Source organism: Chiloscyllium plagiosum, chromosome 33 (assembly GCF_004010195.1).
Source record: "Chiloscyllium plagiosum isolate BGI_BamShark_2017 chromosome 33, ASM401019v2, whole genome shotgun sequence".
In the NCBI taxonomy this organism is placed as follows: domain Eukaryota; kingdom Metazoa; phylum Chordata; class Chondrichthyes; order Orectolobiformes; family Hemiscylliidae; genus Chiloscyllium; species Chiloscyllium plagiosum.
Window position 1 is genome coordinate 28823919 of NC_057742.1, and position 15688 is coordinate 28839606.

General features: G+C 39.4%; 1 protein-coding gene across 3 annotated transcripts in view; it reads right to left on the minus strand.

Moving 5' to 3' along the window:
- The window catches only part of LOC122539973 (protein DBF4 homolog A-like), a 49809-nt gene extending 34128 nt beyond the window's left edge, over positions 1 to 15681 (minus strand). For 2 of the 3 annotated variants that reach the window (XM_043675220.1, XM_043675218.1), the window contains exons 1-2: positions 15538 to 15681; positions 3896 to 4067 (exon numbers count right to left, since the gene is read on the minus strand). In XM_043675220.1, coding sequence (XP_043531155.1) covers positions 3896 to 4036 — 141 coding nt within the window. In that variant the 5' untranslated portion in view covers positions 4037 to 4067; positions 15538 to 15681. Of the gene's footprint in view, positions 1 to 3895; positions 4068 to 15310; positions 15512 to 15537 lie in introns of those variants that run through there. The other variant, XM_043675219.1, reaches the window with a different exon arrangement.
- Between the last annotated feature and the right edge of the window lie 7 nt (positions 15682 to 15688).

Consider the following 15688-nt stretch of genomic DNA (forward strand, 5'->3'; position numbering starts at 1 on the left):
AGGTTTTAGTCCAACAGGTTTAATTGGAAGCACACTAGCTTTCGGAGCGACGTTCCTTCATCAGGTGATTGTGGAGGGCTCGATCGTAACACAGAATTTATAGCAAACGTTTGCAGTGTGATGTAACTGAAATTATACATTGAAGAACTGACTGTCTGTTCAATGTATAATTCTTCAATGTATAATTTCAGTTACATCACACTGCAAATTTTTGCTATAAATTCTGTGTTACGATCGAGCCCTCCACAATCACCTGATGAAGGAGCGTCGCTCCGAAAGCTAGTGTGCTTCCAATTAAACCTGTTGGACTATAACCTGGTGTTGTGTGATTTTTAACTTTGTACACCCCAGTCCAACACCGGCATCTCCGAATCGAAGAATAATGATTAGAATGAAAATTCAGTTCTGACAACTTAATTCTTCTACTTCTATATACAAGAACATAATGATGGAGAGACCGATCCAAACCCATCTTTTCCTTCACTTTTTCTTTTGAAGGCCTTAGATTGTTAAATTTTCAGTTTAGCAATGAGACTAATGATATTCCTAAGACAGAATTTTAAAATTCCTTCAATAATTTTTTTTAATACACCATATCTTCTGTATATAATTCAAAACTTAAAAACTTAATGACTTTACACACAATTAAAGTAAACACATCCAGAATTTGACATTTTTCTTTAAACACTGACTTACTGAATTCATTTAAAGCTCTCGTTTTCCCTTGTTTCTGGGAAAAGCATTAATTCACCTAACCCTCCATGGCAGTCAATGAGGTGCAATTAGAACATAGAACAGTACAGGCTCTTTAACCCTTGGTGTTGTGCTGACCTTTTATCCTACTCTACGATCGAAGTAACTGACGCACCCTACATTTTACTATCATCCACGTGCCTATCCAAGAATTGCTTAAATAGCTCTAATGTATCTAACTCTACTACCACTGCTAGTAGCGCATTCCATGCACCCACCATTCTCTGTGTAAAGAACCTACCTCTGACATTTCCCCTATACCTTCCTCCTATCACTAAAATTATGCCCCCTTGTGATAGCCATTTCTGCCCTGGGAAAAAGTATCTAATTATTCACTATCTTTGCCTCATCATCTCATACACTCCATACCCTCTAGTCCAGGCAGCATCCTGGTGAATCTTCTCTGCACCTTCTCTAAAGCTTCCACATCCTTCCTATAATGAGACAACCAGAACTGAACACAATATTCCAAGTGTGGTCTAACCAGGGCTTTAAAAGAGCTGCAGCACAATCTCGCGGCTCTTAAACTCAATCCCGCTGCTAATGAAAACCAACACACCATATGGCTTAACAACCCTACCAGGCAGCTTTGAGAAATCTATGGACGTGGACCCCAAGATCCCTCTGTTCCTCTACACTGCGAAGAATCCTGCCTTTAATCCTGTATTCTGCATTCAAATTTGACATTCCAAAATGAATCACTTTACACTTTTCCAGGTTGAACTCCATCTGCCACTTATCAGCCCAGTTCTGCATCCTGTCAAAGTCCAGCTGCAACCTATAACTGCCCTCCACGCTATCCACCACTCCACCAACCTTCTTGCCATTGGCAAACTTACTAAGCCAACCTTCCACTTCCTCATCCAAATCACTTATAAATATCATAAATCCCAGAACAGATCCCTTTGGAACACCACTGGTCACCGAGATCCAGTCTAAATACTTTCCATCTATTATCACCGTTTGTCTTCGATGGGCCAACCAATTCTGTATCCAGACAGCAAAGCTTCCCTGTATCATATGCCTCCTTACTTTCTGAATGAGCCTATGATGGGGAAGCTTATCAAATACCTTGCTAAAATCCATGTCCACCACATCCACTGCTCTACCTTCAACAATGTGTTTTGTCATATCCTCACAGAATTCATGATTTGGAGGCGCCGGTGTTGGACTGGGGTGTACAAAGTTTAAAAAAAATCACACAAGACCAGGTTATAGTCCAACAGGTTTACCAGGAAGCACAAGCGCTCCAAACGCTAGTGCCTCCAAATCAATCTGTTGGACTATAACCTGGTGTTGTGTGATTTTTAACATCAAAAATTTCAATAAGGCTTGAGGCATGACCTGCCCCTCACAAAGCCATGCTATCTCTCATCAAACTATGGTTTTCCAAGTAATCAGAAATCCTGTCTCTCAGAACCCTCTCCAAAAGTTTGTCAACCACTGATCTAAGACTGACTGGTCTGTAATTCCCAGGATTATCCTTATTCCCTTTCTTAAACAAGGGAATAACATCTGCCACCCTCCAATCATTTGGCATTACTCTAGTGGACAGTGAGGACGCAAAGATCACTGCCAATGGCACGGCAATCTCTTCCCTTGCTTCCTGTAGCAACGTTGGTACTATCCTGGCTGGCCAAGGGGACTCATCTATTCTTATGTTTTTCAAATTTTTCAGCACATTCTCCTTCTTGACATCAACCTGTTCGATTATATCAGCCTGTTTCAGTCTGTCCTCAAATGAGGAAACTTCCTCTCAGTACTGAATACTGAAGCAAACTATTCATTAAAGACCTACCCTACCACCTTCGACTCCAGGCACAGGTTCCCTCCACTATCCCTGATCAACCCTATCCTCCCTATGGTCATCCTCTTGCTACTCACAAGTGTAGAATGCCTTAGGATTTTCCTTAATACTACCCACTAAAGCTTTTTCACGCTCCCTTCTAGCTTTCGTAAGTCCAATCTTCAGTTCCTTCTTGGCTACCTTATAATCCTCTTAAGCCCAGTCTGATCCTTGCCTCCTCAACCTTAAATAAGCTTCCTTCTTCCTCTTGACTAGATGTTCTACATCCCTTGTCAGCCAAGGTTCCTTCACCCTACAATTCCTTCTTTGCCTCAGTGGGACAAACCTATCCAACTCTATAAGCAAGTGCTCCCTAAGCAACCTCTATATTTCTGTCATGCATTTTCCTGAGAACATCTGTTCCCAATTTAGGCGCTTAATAGAAGTGCTATTCCCTCCCCCAATTAAATACTTTCCCATAACGTCTGCTCCTATCCCTCTCCATGCCTGCAGTAAAGGTCAGGGAGCTGTGATCATTATCACTGAAGTGCTCTCTCACCAAGAGTTCTGACACCTGGCCTGGCCATTGATTACAATGTTTGGCTACTAACTGAAAGGTTGTTGGTTCAAGTCCAACCCAGGGATCAAAATGTTGGCTGTACAAAGGTCTCAAGTGGCAAATGAGTACTCTCCTCACCTCTGGGCCAGAATGTCAGAAATCTCACCTGCTCCAGGGGTATGTCATAACATGACTGAACAGGTTGATTTTAAAGAGAAAAAAAAAATCAACAGACCTGTCTGTCATTTTACTATCATTTATACTTATTGCTCCCAGTTATCAGAAGCTGGAAGTGGATGAAGGAGGACTTTCAATTCACTTTAACTCATCCACATAAACAGGAGAGAACATTCATCATAATGGAATCAAATTAATTTAAACTATGTTGATTAGAAGCCCATTTCACGGATCAGTCTATCTTAAACATTTGCTGTCATTGGTATTAAATTTCTATTGATTAGAACCAGTGTCTTCTTGTCCTACCCTCCATTACTTAAGTCGTAATTGTTCTGGGTTTATTTTGTGTACTTATGCACAGCATCTCTCAAGAGCTCAAGTCTCTTCAAGTCTAGTTTGAAAATATCGTTTTATTTGCAACTTTCTTGATTAACTATTTAACCTAAAACTTACTGTGAAACTGCACGGAAACAGTATGACATGCAATTATTAAATTTCAATCAAACCAATTTCTTATTTGTAATGAAATTGTTAAGGATAGTTGGAATATTCTTATATAGTTGGTCAAAATATTTTAAAAGGCAATAACAGGGTTAATGGGAAGTTTCAGATGTACATACCCCTCCCAATTTCTTTACAATGTCCTCCAGGTACTTTGAGTTTTTATTATTTGGAAGATCCAAGTAAAATGTCTTGCCAGAAATGAAACAATTCTTTACTGTGCCATTTTGATACCCTTGCACCAAGCACCTGTGTGGCATCTTCTGTGGTTCAAATGTCCTTGAAGATTTTCTGAAAAGAAATAGGTCAACTGTGTAAAAAACTTACAGGTCAACACATTCAATTGTGAATTCACGTGAAGCTGACCATCAAAGAGGTAACCTGAACTTGATGTTCTGTTCTACAAACAGTTTACAAATGGTTCCAGTTGTGTTGGCTTAAGTTGTATGGATATTGTTTAGCCAGTTGAAATGAAGAAAACTTTATGGTTATCAGGTAGACAAACTGGGGTGAAATGCGGTTTTCCTAGCTGTTCACCTTAGCAATTAATTTGTTACTTTATTTGCTTTGTTATTATGGATTCAAACGCTCATGTACTAGGAGTTGATTAGACTAAACAAGACTTGGATTTTGAAAACAATGGCAAAGTAATGCTCATGCTACAGTCCATGAATACCTTGCTAGCTGTGCCTGTGGATTTCACCTTTCCTGACATTCATTTCATTCTAGCACTAACCAGAGAGGGATCCCTCATGCCTATTGATAGTGATATCACAGAGCTACCAGCCACAATGTTGGTAAGAATTAGTGTGCAAGAATCAGGTCTTATCAATCACTGTTTTAAGTATTAGAGTAAATGTTTGGACATATACATGGGTTATGGTAGCTATTATAAAATCTTTTACAAGCTCATTTAATTTATAGTATTTTTAATCTGAGAGAGAAATGGTATTTTTCAAATATAAAATTTATTACACAAATCTAGAGGTTGTCAAGCAGAAATTGAGAGACTGGGAAGACTTCAAAGGCACATCACATAGAACACTACAGACATCAGAACTCATTGGTTTTACAGTGTGATGACAGCCAAACCTTGCTATCATTTTTTGCTACCATTACAGTTGCAAAATTTGGATTATCAAAGTAGCTTTACAATACTTCTGTGGCTGTAACTACTCATCATTTAATTGACCAAAACTTGCTGTAAAAAAAAAGCTTGGCTGAACTATTAAATATCAAATTTCAGTTAAATTTCAATTAAATTTCAGGTTCAAATCCTGGACAAGTGTTCTAACTTCTCCAATTTTACTCAAAAAGCATAAAATCCATCTTTTGTTATTGTCCTTCGATTCATTTTGTTGCAGCTCAGGTCAAGAAATTAATGTTAAATAGGCCCACATAGTATTAGATTACTGTATTAAACTAATTATGTTGGCTACTTTACTGCATTTCTGGTAATGGTGCATCATTTTCTTAGATATCAATCAAATATCATTATCAAAAAAGATAGCAAGTTTGAATACTAATATAATCAAGGTTCTATCAACTTTAAAATTCAAAAAGCTTGGTTGCGAAGATCACCACCATTCACAGTTTAGACTGTTACGATTTTCACTGTTAACTTACATATCAAATACATTACAGCTTGTTTGTATGTTATGTCACCCTCCGTGTAATTTTGCAGCCTTGATGATTTTGTCCCACACTTCTGCCTGCAACATCACAGCGAGTCTTCCAATGTCCTCTGAAAGCCACTCTACTCATTTTTTGAGAACTCCAAAGACAAATTCCAACAGCAAGGCACTCAAACAACTGTTTTGTCCTTAAATTTTCACAAATCCCATCTTTTCAAGCAGGAAACCAATTCATATCTGAATCCTTATTAGTGGCTGATCCAACACGATATTGCTGTGCAAATCAGAGGAAAATAACTGTTTTGGTCCAGCCCTGTGGATCACTGTACCCAGAAAACTAGTTACTCCTCTTTTGTATCAAGATACAAAACTAAAACTTGATATTTTGTAGCCATGGTCTGGGCCTTTTACCACAACAAACAAATCACACGGGCTTGTCTCTGGGCAGAGTTTAGATTGATCACTATACCTCTTCACCTTAAGGAAACATTTTAAAACAAAAAGTATCAGCTTTGTAATTTAAGATGCCAAATGACTGATCCTTTAGTTAGTTTCGGTATTTATTGTATTTGGGAGCTCAAAGTATAGAATTATGGGTGCATTTGAGTACATACCATTTTGGAGTTCTGCCTTCCACAAATTCAGAACATAAAGAGCAAAATTACTGATTTTGCAATGTTTATAATCTCAGAGCTAAATAGAAAACAAGCATAACAAAGCTTCAGTAGTTTATTGCAAATTTTGGATGACACCTGCTAATGACTGTAACCAAGACAGATGTCTGACAAAACTAATCAAACTGGTTACTAGAAGAACATCATGGTCCTATTTGTACTGTGTGAAACTGATACTCCAATGATTGTGGTAAAGAATGTTTCCTGGATATTTTCTAATTAACCCATTCAGATGTTATTGCACAACTCTGGAACAGGCAGTACTCAACACCATAGAGTCATAAAGATATACAGCACGGAAACAAGACTCTTCGGTTTAACTCATCCATGCCGACCAGGTATCCTAAATTAATCTAGTCCCATTTGCCAGCACTCGGCCCATATCCCTCTAAATCCTTCTTATTCACGTACCCTTCCAACTCCTATACTCAATGCACTGATCAATTCAATCCAGGTCTCTTGGTTAAATGGAAAGGACACCACGACTGAACCACAAGAATCCTTGTTTACGTATGTCTTTTATTCAATTTGTTCAGACATCTTAAGACACGTTTGAAGTGAAACTTAAACCCGCATCTCCTAGTTGAGGAGCTTGGACAAGTACATCCTGTACAAGAAGAGCAAGACAAATCCAACCCAGCCAATTACCAGCCCATTCTCCATTATCAGTAAAGCACCTCCTGAGCAATATGTTGCTCACTCATGCCCAATTTGGGTTCCATTAGGACACTCAGCTCCTGACTTCATTATAACCTTGGTTTGAACATGGACAAAAGAACTGAAGTCCAGAGGAGAGGTCAGAACAACAGTCTTCAACAGGAAGGCATTTGACCGAGTGTGGCATCAAGGAGCCCTAGCAAAATTGGAATCAATGAGTATCAGCAACAAACTTGCTGGGCTTAGGACATCTCACCATTCACAATGGTTCAGCACCATTCACAACTCCTCAGATATTGAAGCAGTCCATGTTCAAATGCAACAAGATCTGGACAATATCCAGGCATGGAATGACAAGTGGCAAGTAACATTCATACCACACAAATGCCAAGCAATAACATCACCACTAAGAACAGAATAGCAATTTATTGTTACTTGTATTTATGAAAATGCAGTGAGATGTGCATGCATTGCCATAATTCGGTACCATTTTAATTACAGAAATTATAAAAAGAAATAATTGAAACAAAGTTAGGACAAAGTTCATCGCTTGGTGCCCACATGGCAATCTGGGTTTATGGAATTGCTGCGGGATGCAGCCAAAGATACCCCTGAAGTTGCTAAAGCAAGGATATCTGGACAGTACCCACCATGCAGCCACTGCAGATACAGACACCAAAGCCACTGCAAAGCTGCCACAGCAATAAGGGATAGACCAGACTTACCAAGTGGGGGATGATGAAGCCACTGCCACTTCTGGCATAGCCACGAGGAACTATCCAGAACCACCATGCCGCCACCATTATAACTCCCACAAACTGCTACATCACTGGCCAGTAAGAATGAAACAGACCCACTGACAATAAAGCTGTGCCCACTGTGGCCACAAGGAATGGACATCTGGATCCATCACTCTGCCGCTGCCACAACAGGCCCCCGCAACCATCTTACTCTACCTCAGCCACAGAAAAGAAGAAAAGGTGAACTTTAATATAAAAGAGAAATGAAGAAACAAAACAAACAAAAACAAGGAACAAAGAAAAATGTGGCTGACCAGGTGAGTGGGAGCATACCACTGCCTCTTGACATTCAATGGTTGTACCATCACTGAATGCCCCACCATCAACATCCTTAGGTTACCATTGACCAGAAACTCAACTGGACTTGCCACATAAACACAGTGCTTCAAGAATAGGTCAGGGGCTAAGAATACCTGGATGAATAATTCATCTCCTGATTCCCAACAGTCTGTCCCCCATCTAAAAAGCTCAAGTCAGGAGTGTGATGTTGCACTCCCCACTTGCCTGGTGCCACATTGATCCAACATCAATGCTCAGTAGCAGCTGCGTGTGTTATCTATAAGATGCACTGCAGAAATTCACCAGAGATCCTTAAATAGCACCTTCCAAACCCACAACCACTTCCATCGAGAAGGACAAGTGCAGCAGATAACTGGAAACACCACCACATGCATACTTCTTCCAAGAAGCTCACCATCCTGACTTGGAAATATATTACTGTTCCTTACAAGTCTGTAGGTCAAAATTCTGGAATTTCCTCCAGGAAGACATTGTGGGTCAGCCTACAGCACATGGAATGGAGTGGTTCAACAAGACAGCTCACCACCACCTTCTCAAGGACACTAAGGACAGGCAATAAATGCTGGCCAGCCAACATCATGAGCAAACAAGTTACCTGTAATTTGACTATTTATTAAGAAATTGCAGACTCAAGTACAAAAACAATTACTTACATTTTATTGCATGTAGCAAACAAAATAAGACCCTTCAAGTGAGCAAGCGAAGGCTCACGAACCCAACCTTGGCTATTACCTGATTAATGGTCGAATTTGGCCACAAGCCCACCAACAGTGGTCTGCCTCTGGAAGTATCCAGGGTTCGATCGTTGTGCAATGTTGTTCTTCAAAATTCTGTTTTTGGATTCTTTTACAATTTTCTCTCTTTCAAGGTTAGGTGTGACATTATTGATAAATAATTAGATTCTTTCATTCCCAACACTTATTACACTTTTGAAGACCTCATGTCTGTGGCCTGCCTTCTTATCAGAAGTAGCGCCCCTGTTCCTCATTACATTTGAGGTTAGCTAACTCTTTAAAATATAGCTTTTCTTGCAATTAACCCCTTTACTTCAGAACATTACTTCTTCAGGCAGACTTAATTGCCCATTTGTCATGGGGCAGTAGGCTATTAAGCAGCTGTAATCTTCTCTCTCTTCAAGAAACAGATATTTAAATGTTCCTTCTTCCCAGAGATGGTTAGTTCACACTTTGCTTTTAACTTCTTTATATCAGTTTCTCCTTGCCCCTTTCATCTTGAGGAGAAAGGTGAGGACTGCAGATGCTGGAGATTAGAGCTGAAAATGTGTTGCTGGAAAAACACAGGTCAGGCAGCATCCAAGAATAACTGTTCATGGATTGAAAGATTTAGCAAAGTTATAAAGTTTATATTATCACACGTTGTTAAAGTAGCTCTTTTTAAATTCTCAATAAAGCCCCTTTAGCTGTGAAATCTACTTGGAGCACTAATTAGTGCATATTTCTGAACCACTTCAAAACAAACTTTATAGAGTCTTCATTCTGACATCTTTAGGACAACTAAGAACATTTGAATAGCGCTCTCTTCCACATGCTGGGGACACCGCTAGAGATTCACAAGTTTGCAGCAGGAGCAGCATAAACATTTGTAGCACTCATAAAACCTTAACTCAATGTCAGGAACATGAGATGCACTCAATATTCTGCCTTAAAAGAACCTTGATTAGAACGCCAGTAATACAAACCCTTGCAACGTGTACAAAGTCTTGGCTCATCTCACGTTTGTTGTGTGGCATTATGACTGCAAAATGGGATATCTATCAAATAGATGTGGCAATTCAAAACTGGGCAACACAGAGGTACTTTGGACCATCAACAGCAACAGAGTAATAGTCAACCATGATCTATAACCTCAAGATCCAGCATGATCCCTACTCTACCATTACCAGATCAATGAAGAGTGTAGGAGGATGTAGTGATTAGAACAAGGTTGGCTAGGTGGAACTCATTGAGTAGGCGATCCCTGTTTGGGGCTTTTAACCTGGGCCAATTAGGGAGCCCTGGTGGACAGATACAAACAGGAGTTTCACCACTGTCACCCCTGGCGGGTTCCCGGGACGGGCTGTCCTAGAGGTGGTCGAAAGGTGTGTCAGGGCGGACCGAGAACTGGAAGGGGCATGGGGTGGACCGAGAACCGGAAGGTGGGTAGGGGCGGGCTTCCTTAGTGGTCGGAGGGTGGGAGGGGCGGGGGCTTGCTGAGTCTGTATTGTCTGCACTTTTGTATGTAACAGTACTGTGTAATGTACAACTGTCATTGCTGTTGTCTCTTTATATCTTTATGTGAAACTGGGATTTGAGGTTTGTCCTCATGTCCCTGTAAACTGTTTGAACGGTAGGGTTTGGGGCCTGGCTTTGCTGCTCCTCTCCCTTGTAAAATTGCTGTCTCTTGTATGCAGCTGTAAATGTAACTGTCTGTTGTAAACTGTTTTTGTAATTTGTTTAATAAAATATAATATAAACAGGAAAAAAAATAAATAAACAGGAGTTTCACAGTCTCCTGAATCTAGGGACTGGCTCTGAGCTCGCTGGTACTGTGCACATGTAAATAAAGGGTGACTTGGTGATGGGATTCTGGCCTGGGATTAGTCAACCTGGGTGAAGCTATGCTACAGGACTATTTGCATAGCAAATTCAAAAGCTGCATAACAGAGGAACACAGGAGGAATAGACCATTCAGTGCTTTGAGTTTGTTCTGCCAATTAATGAGTTAATGGCTGGTCAAACTCCACATACCTACCTGCCTTTAGCCCATGTCCATTAATACCTTCACTTAAAAAAATCTCAGATTTAAAACTAACAATTGTTCCAAAATCAATTGCTGTGTGTGGATAATTTCACATAGGTGTGTGTAGAGATGCTTCCTGACAACTCTCCTGAACAGTCTAGCTCAAATTCTGAGACTGTACCTGCTAGTTCTTGAATCTCCAACCAGTAAACTGAGGTAAATGATCCTACAACCAACACATATCTGCAGCCCTGCCAGATCGAACTGTGAATTATGGTGGATAATTTAAAAAAAAAAATAGGAAGGAGAAACTTCACAAATAACTCCATCCTCACTGCAAAGCCCACAACATTGAGCAAAAGATAAGCCTGAAAATGTTTCAATACTTTTCAGCCAGGAGTGCTGAGTTAATGATCCATCTTGGCCTCTGCCTAAGATCCCCAGGATCACAGATGCCAGTCTTCAGTCAATTCTATTTGATGCATGTGATATCAAGAAAAAGCTGTAGGAACTGAATACTGTAAAGGCTATACACCTTTAATCAAGCTGTTCCAGCAAGGCTATAACACTGAATTTTAAGAAGTAATGTTAAAAAATGTCCACATATCTCCTACTTACAAAAAGCAGGAACAATCTGACTTCGCTAATTACTGACTCATTAATCTTCTCTTAACCATCACCAGTGTAGAAGTAAGTTTGTTAACAGTGCTTTCAAATGACACTGGTTCAGTAATAACCAGCGCATTGACACTCAGTTTGGGTCTTGCCCAGGCTACTCAAAATTGGTCCAAACGCAGACAAAGGAGCTGAGCTTCAGAGCAGAAGTGAGTGGAGCCTTTTTAAACCTTTCTTTTTGACCAAACTTTTGGTCATCTGACCTAATATCTCCTTATGTAGCTCAGTGTCACATTATGTTTAGTTAACAGTCCTGTGAAGATCCTTACCACATTTCATTACATTTAACATGCTACACTGTTCAAGTGTGCTTTATTCGCAAGTCTGAAAATCAAGACGACTTTAAACCTGAAGATCTTTTCAAAGTAGACCTGAATGGACTTGTAGACATGCTGAGTTTGGGCCCTTCGAAAAAAAAACTTAGCTTCTAGGCCTGTTTGGACCTTGAACATAGAACAGTACAGCACAGAACAGGCCCTTCAGCCCACAATGTTGTGCCGACCACTGATCCTCATGTATGCACCCTCAAAATTCTGTGACCATATGCATGTCCTGTAGTCTCTTAAATGCCCCCAATGACCTTGCTAAAAATGACCTTTTGGGGAAAATAATGAAGATCTTTCCAAAGGACCAAACCAGACCCATAATGGTAAGTGTATTTGAAAACTGAAAATATCCTTTATCCAAAAACCGGTTGGTCCCAAAGTATTAGATAAAGGACTCCTGAGCTTTATAAATACATTGTTGTTGCCACTACATAGAAATCTATCCTTTGTGCATGTATCTTTAAATCAATTTATTACTTTTTGAAGTAAAACAATGTTAATTTTGTAACTGCAATATCTTAATATCATTGAGTGACATTGATTCCTGTTAGACTCTGTTAGTGGGAGTTGATTCAGCTGAGTTGGTTGGTTAGCTGGTTTGTGATGCAGAGTGACACCAACAGTGTGGGTTTAATTCCTGCACCAGCTGAGGCATGGTGACCCTCAGGTTAAACCATCACCAATTTTCTCTCTCTATGCAGCCCTATTGCTCTGGTAAGACTATGGTGACTTTATATTGTTAATATTCACCCAAAAACTATCATAAGCTACTTGAAAAAATACTTATTGGAACCTCAAGGTTGTAAAATTGCTTGACAATAGCTACATTTGTTTCTGGGTTGACCAATCTTGGGAAATTTAGTAATTTAGTTAATCTAGAGAGTACAGATGGATGAAAGGTGATCTTAATTTTAAAAAAAAGATCAGATTCTGAAGGAGTTTAACAGGATTGACACAGAAATTGTTATCCCTAGCTACAGAATCTTAAACACAAGGGTATAATCACAGGATAAGGTGACAATCATTTGAGCTGAGATGAGCAGACTTCTTCACTCCAGCATTGTGAATCTTTAAAATTTTCTATCCTCAAGGGTTGTGGATGCTTTCGGTTTGATAGATTTTTGGGCTGTCAGGAAACCAATGGAAGTGGAGTTAAACAAAAGCTCAGTTTTAATTAAACTGAATGGTAGAGCAGGCTCAATGATTTGTGCAGTCTACTCCTGCTTATATTAACTGTTCATTTTTATCATTAATGAAGTCCACGTTTCTTCAAGTTCTCCTTCCAGTTAAAATGAATGTGTATGAGGGGAAACAACAACACTTGCTCAAAAGAAAGAAGCAAAAAGCTTTCAAGATGTTCAAACCAACTCATTACTGCAGTGTTCACTTGTTGAGAATAGGTAATTGAAACAAAATGTTTTCAGGGTTTTGACATGAACTGAAACAACTGTAAATATATCATAAGTTCTATAAAAAAGCCTGAAAACCAACAGCTACTACAGTTGTGAAACCTATTTCAAAAAGACAGACTTTGAACCAATTGTTGTACAGTTGATACCATTTTTGTGATAAAAATATTTTGCCCTATTCAAAAATCAGGAAACTTGGGATCTTGAAATAGTAATTGATAATTCTGGAAAGCTGGTCAAACAGTATCTGGAAGGGAAAAGATATTGAACATTCAGTGAAGTAAAACATTAACATTTGCTGTTAACCGTATCTCCTATAATCTGCTCTAGCCCTTTGAGAATTCTCTGCACCTCTAATTTAGATTCTAGAACATCCCAATTTTAATCATTCCAACACTGGTGGCCATGCTGCCAAGATCTTAAGCTCTGAAATTATCACTCTACCATTTTTTTGCTCCTTAACGATGGTCCCTGAAACATACAGATGAAGTTTAACATGAATACATGTGAGGTTAGTCACTTTCGTCATAAATACAGGAAGGTCGATTACCTGAATGGTGATAGATTGAGAAAGGGGAAGGTGCAATAAGAACTGAGTGTCATGTACATCCCATTCACTGAAAGGGAGAACTGCACAAGGGCATTTTTAAGATGTGCAAATAATGTTTTTGAATTAATGAAATTAAATTCCAAGTTTCAAAATCTTTGAACTTGTGTTTTATGTAAACAGTTTGGATTTATTCATTTTTAATTTCATTTATTGTGAAATAAGTTTACTTTATTGTTAAAACCAAATCTGCAACATTGTGTGTATATATATCGTTCAACAGAAGCAAAACAAACTGATCTATCAAGCCAGATTTCAGTCTGTGATCTAATTTGTCCAATAACATCATCAGCTGGGATCATAACAGTTGTTTGATGTGTAGGGTAAACTCTACTGTTTATGTTCTTTGTTAGCAAATAGCTTTCAAAATATGCTTAACATAAAGCTTATGAAAGAGATGTTTCTCAATTTTGAAACAACTTCAAATATTTCCGAGGATTTTCATGCATTTCTCTTTTGAATAATAAAATCAACTGTATACTAATAGATTTTGTTCATCTAAATTTGGATATTCAAAAGATGCATTTGAAAAATATATTTCTTCATGTGTTGGCCAGTTGATTTCAAGTTCTAGCATTAGTGAGTGACAATTAAATAACGAAGTTGTACCTTTGTAACTTGAATATCGATGCACAGCAAAATAACCTTTGAGTTGGATCCTAAACTAACTCTGAAAACAAAAGCAGAAGTAGCAGTTTCATGCAACAGAGAAGTGAAATTCCAAAGTGAACAGCCAGTTCGTCACTGGTTTAAAATGTGACAAGGATGGTTACCATCTTTTGGATTCAATTGTGAACTGGAGGATCTATAGTAACAATGATAGTCAGATAGCAAAGTCCACAAGGATAATACTAGGTATGGAGGGAACTGCCTTATGACTAGATTGGGTTTGTTGGAATATAGAACAATGAGAGGCAACCTGATTAAAAGATGTAAGAATCTTGAGACTTGACAGGGTAGACACAGAAACGTTGATGAGACAGATTCTACTGAATTTAACTACAGCCATTTCATGGAAATGCTTGAAGTAGTTTTACTTGAAGTTGTAGCTTCTACACCTTTCAAGCACGGTCTTACAATACACCAGATATAATCAACATACACAGGCATCCATCTTATACATTTCTCTATTCATATTGGGAAAAAACTTGTTATTTTCATAATAACAATTTTCATGCATCAGCTCAGGTAGTGGCAATTTAATCTCTAAATCAGAACTCTTTAAGTTCAAGTGCCAGACTTGGAATGGATCACAAAAATTAAGGCAGACATTCCAGTGCAGTACTGAGGGCATAATGCACTGTCAGAGATAGTTATTACAATATTTGAATGATACATGAGATTGAAGTAAATCTGCTCCCTCAGGTAGATGGGAAAGATATGAGGACATTATATCAAATTAGGTGCTGCACTTCCAAATTATAACATGACTGTGCTTTAAAAGTACTCCGTTGTCTCCTGAAGTCTTGGGGGTGGAGTGGGCGGAAGGTGGTGCTCGTGGTCGTGAAAGGTGCTATATAAACGTAAGTTTTGTTGACATTGAATCTACACATCTAAATGGATATTAACACCAATATAATGGGAAAATGCATGCGTGAGAATCAAAGTTTATGTAAAGTTCCCTCAGAAATACAAATATTGACTGGATAGAACCCAAATAAATAACCGATTATATACATGTTGTCTCTGAACCAAACAACAAACAACTTTTACCCAAACAAAAAGCTGCCCGTTCCTCCCACCGAATGGGGTTTAATCCGCGATTTGGCCTCTCTCTAATGGCCCGAGGCCGTCTCCAGAGTCAAACAGGGCCCCAGACCGTGCGGACGGAGGGTTTCAAACTGAATTCAAATCAGCAGCCGGCCGATCCCGGGGGGTGGGGGGTAGGGTCACCGTTACCAGCACAAAGCTGCTTTATTCCTGACTGGGTAAAGCTATACCTTTCCAGCCGCTCCGGGCACGCTCCGACCAGCCTCAGGATTTCAAACCCGCTCCACCTTTACCGCCAACAGCCCCAGAGACGGCGGCCGCTCGTGCGCAGGGAGAGGGGGAGGAGCGGAGCGGAACAAGTGGGGGATGGGCAGGAGCCGT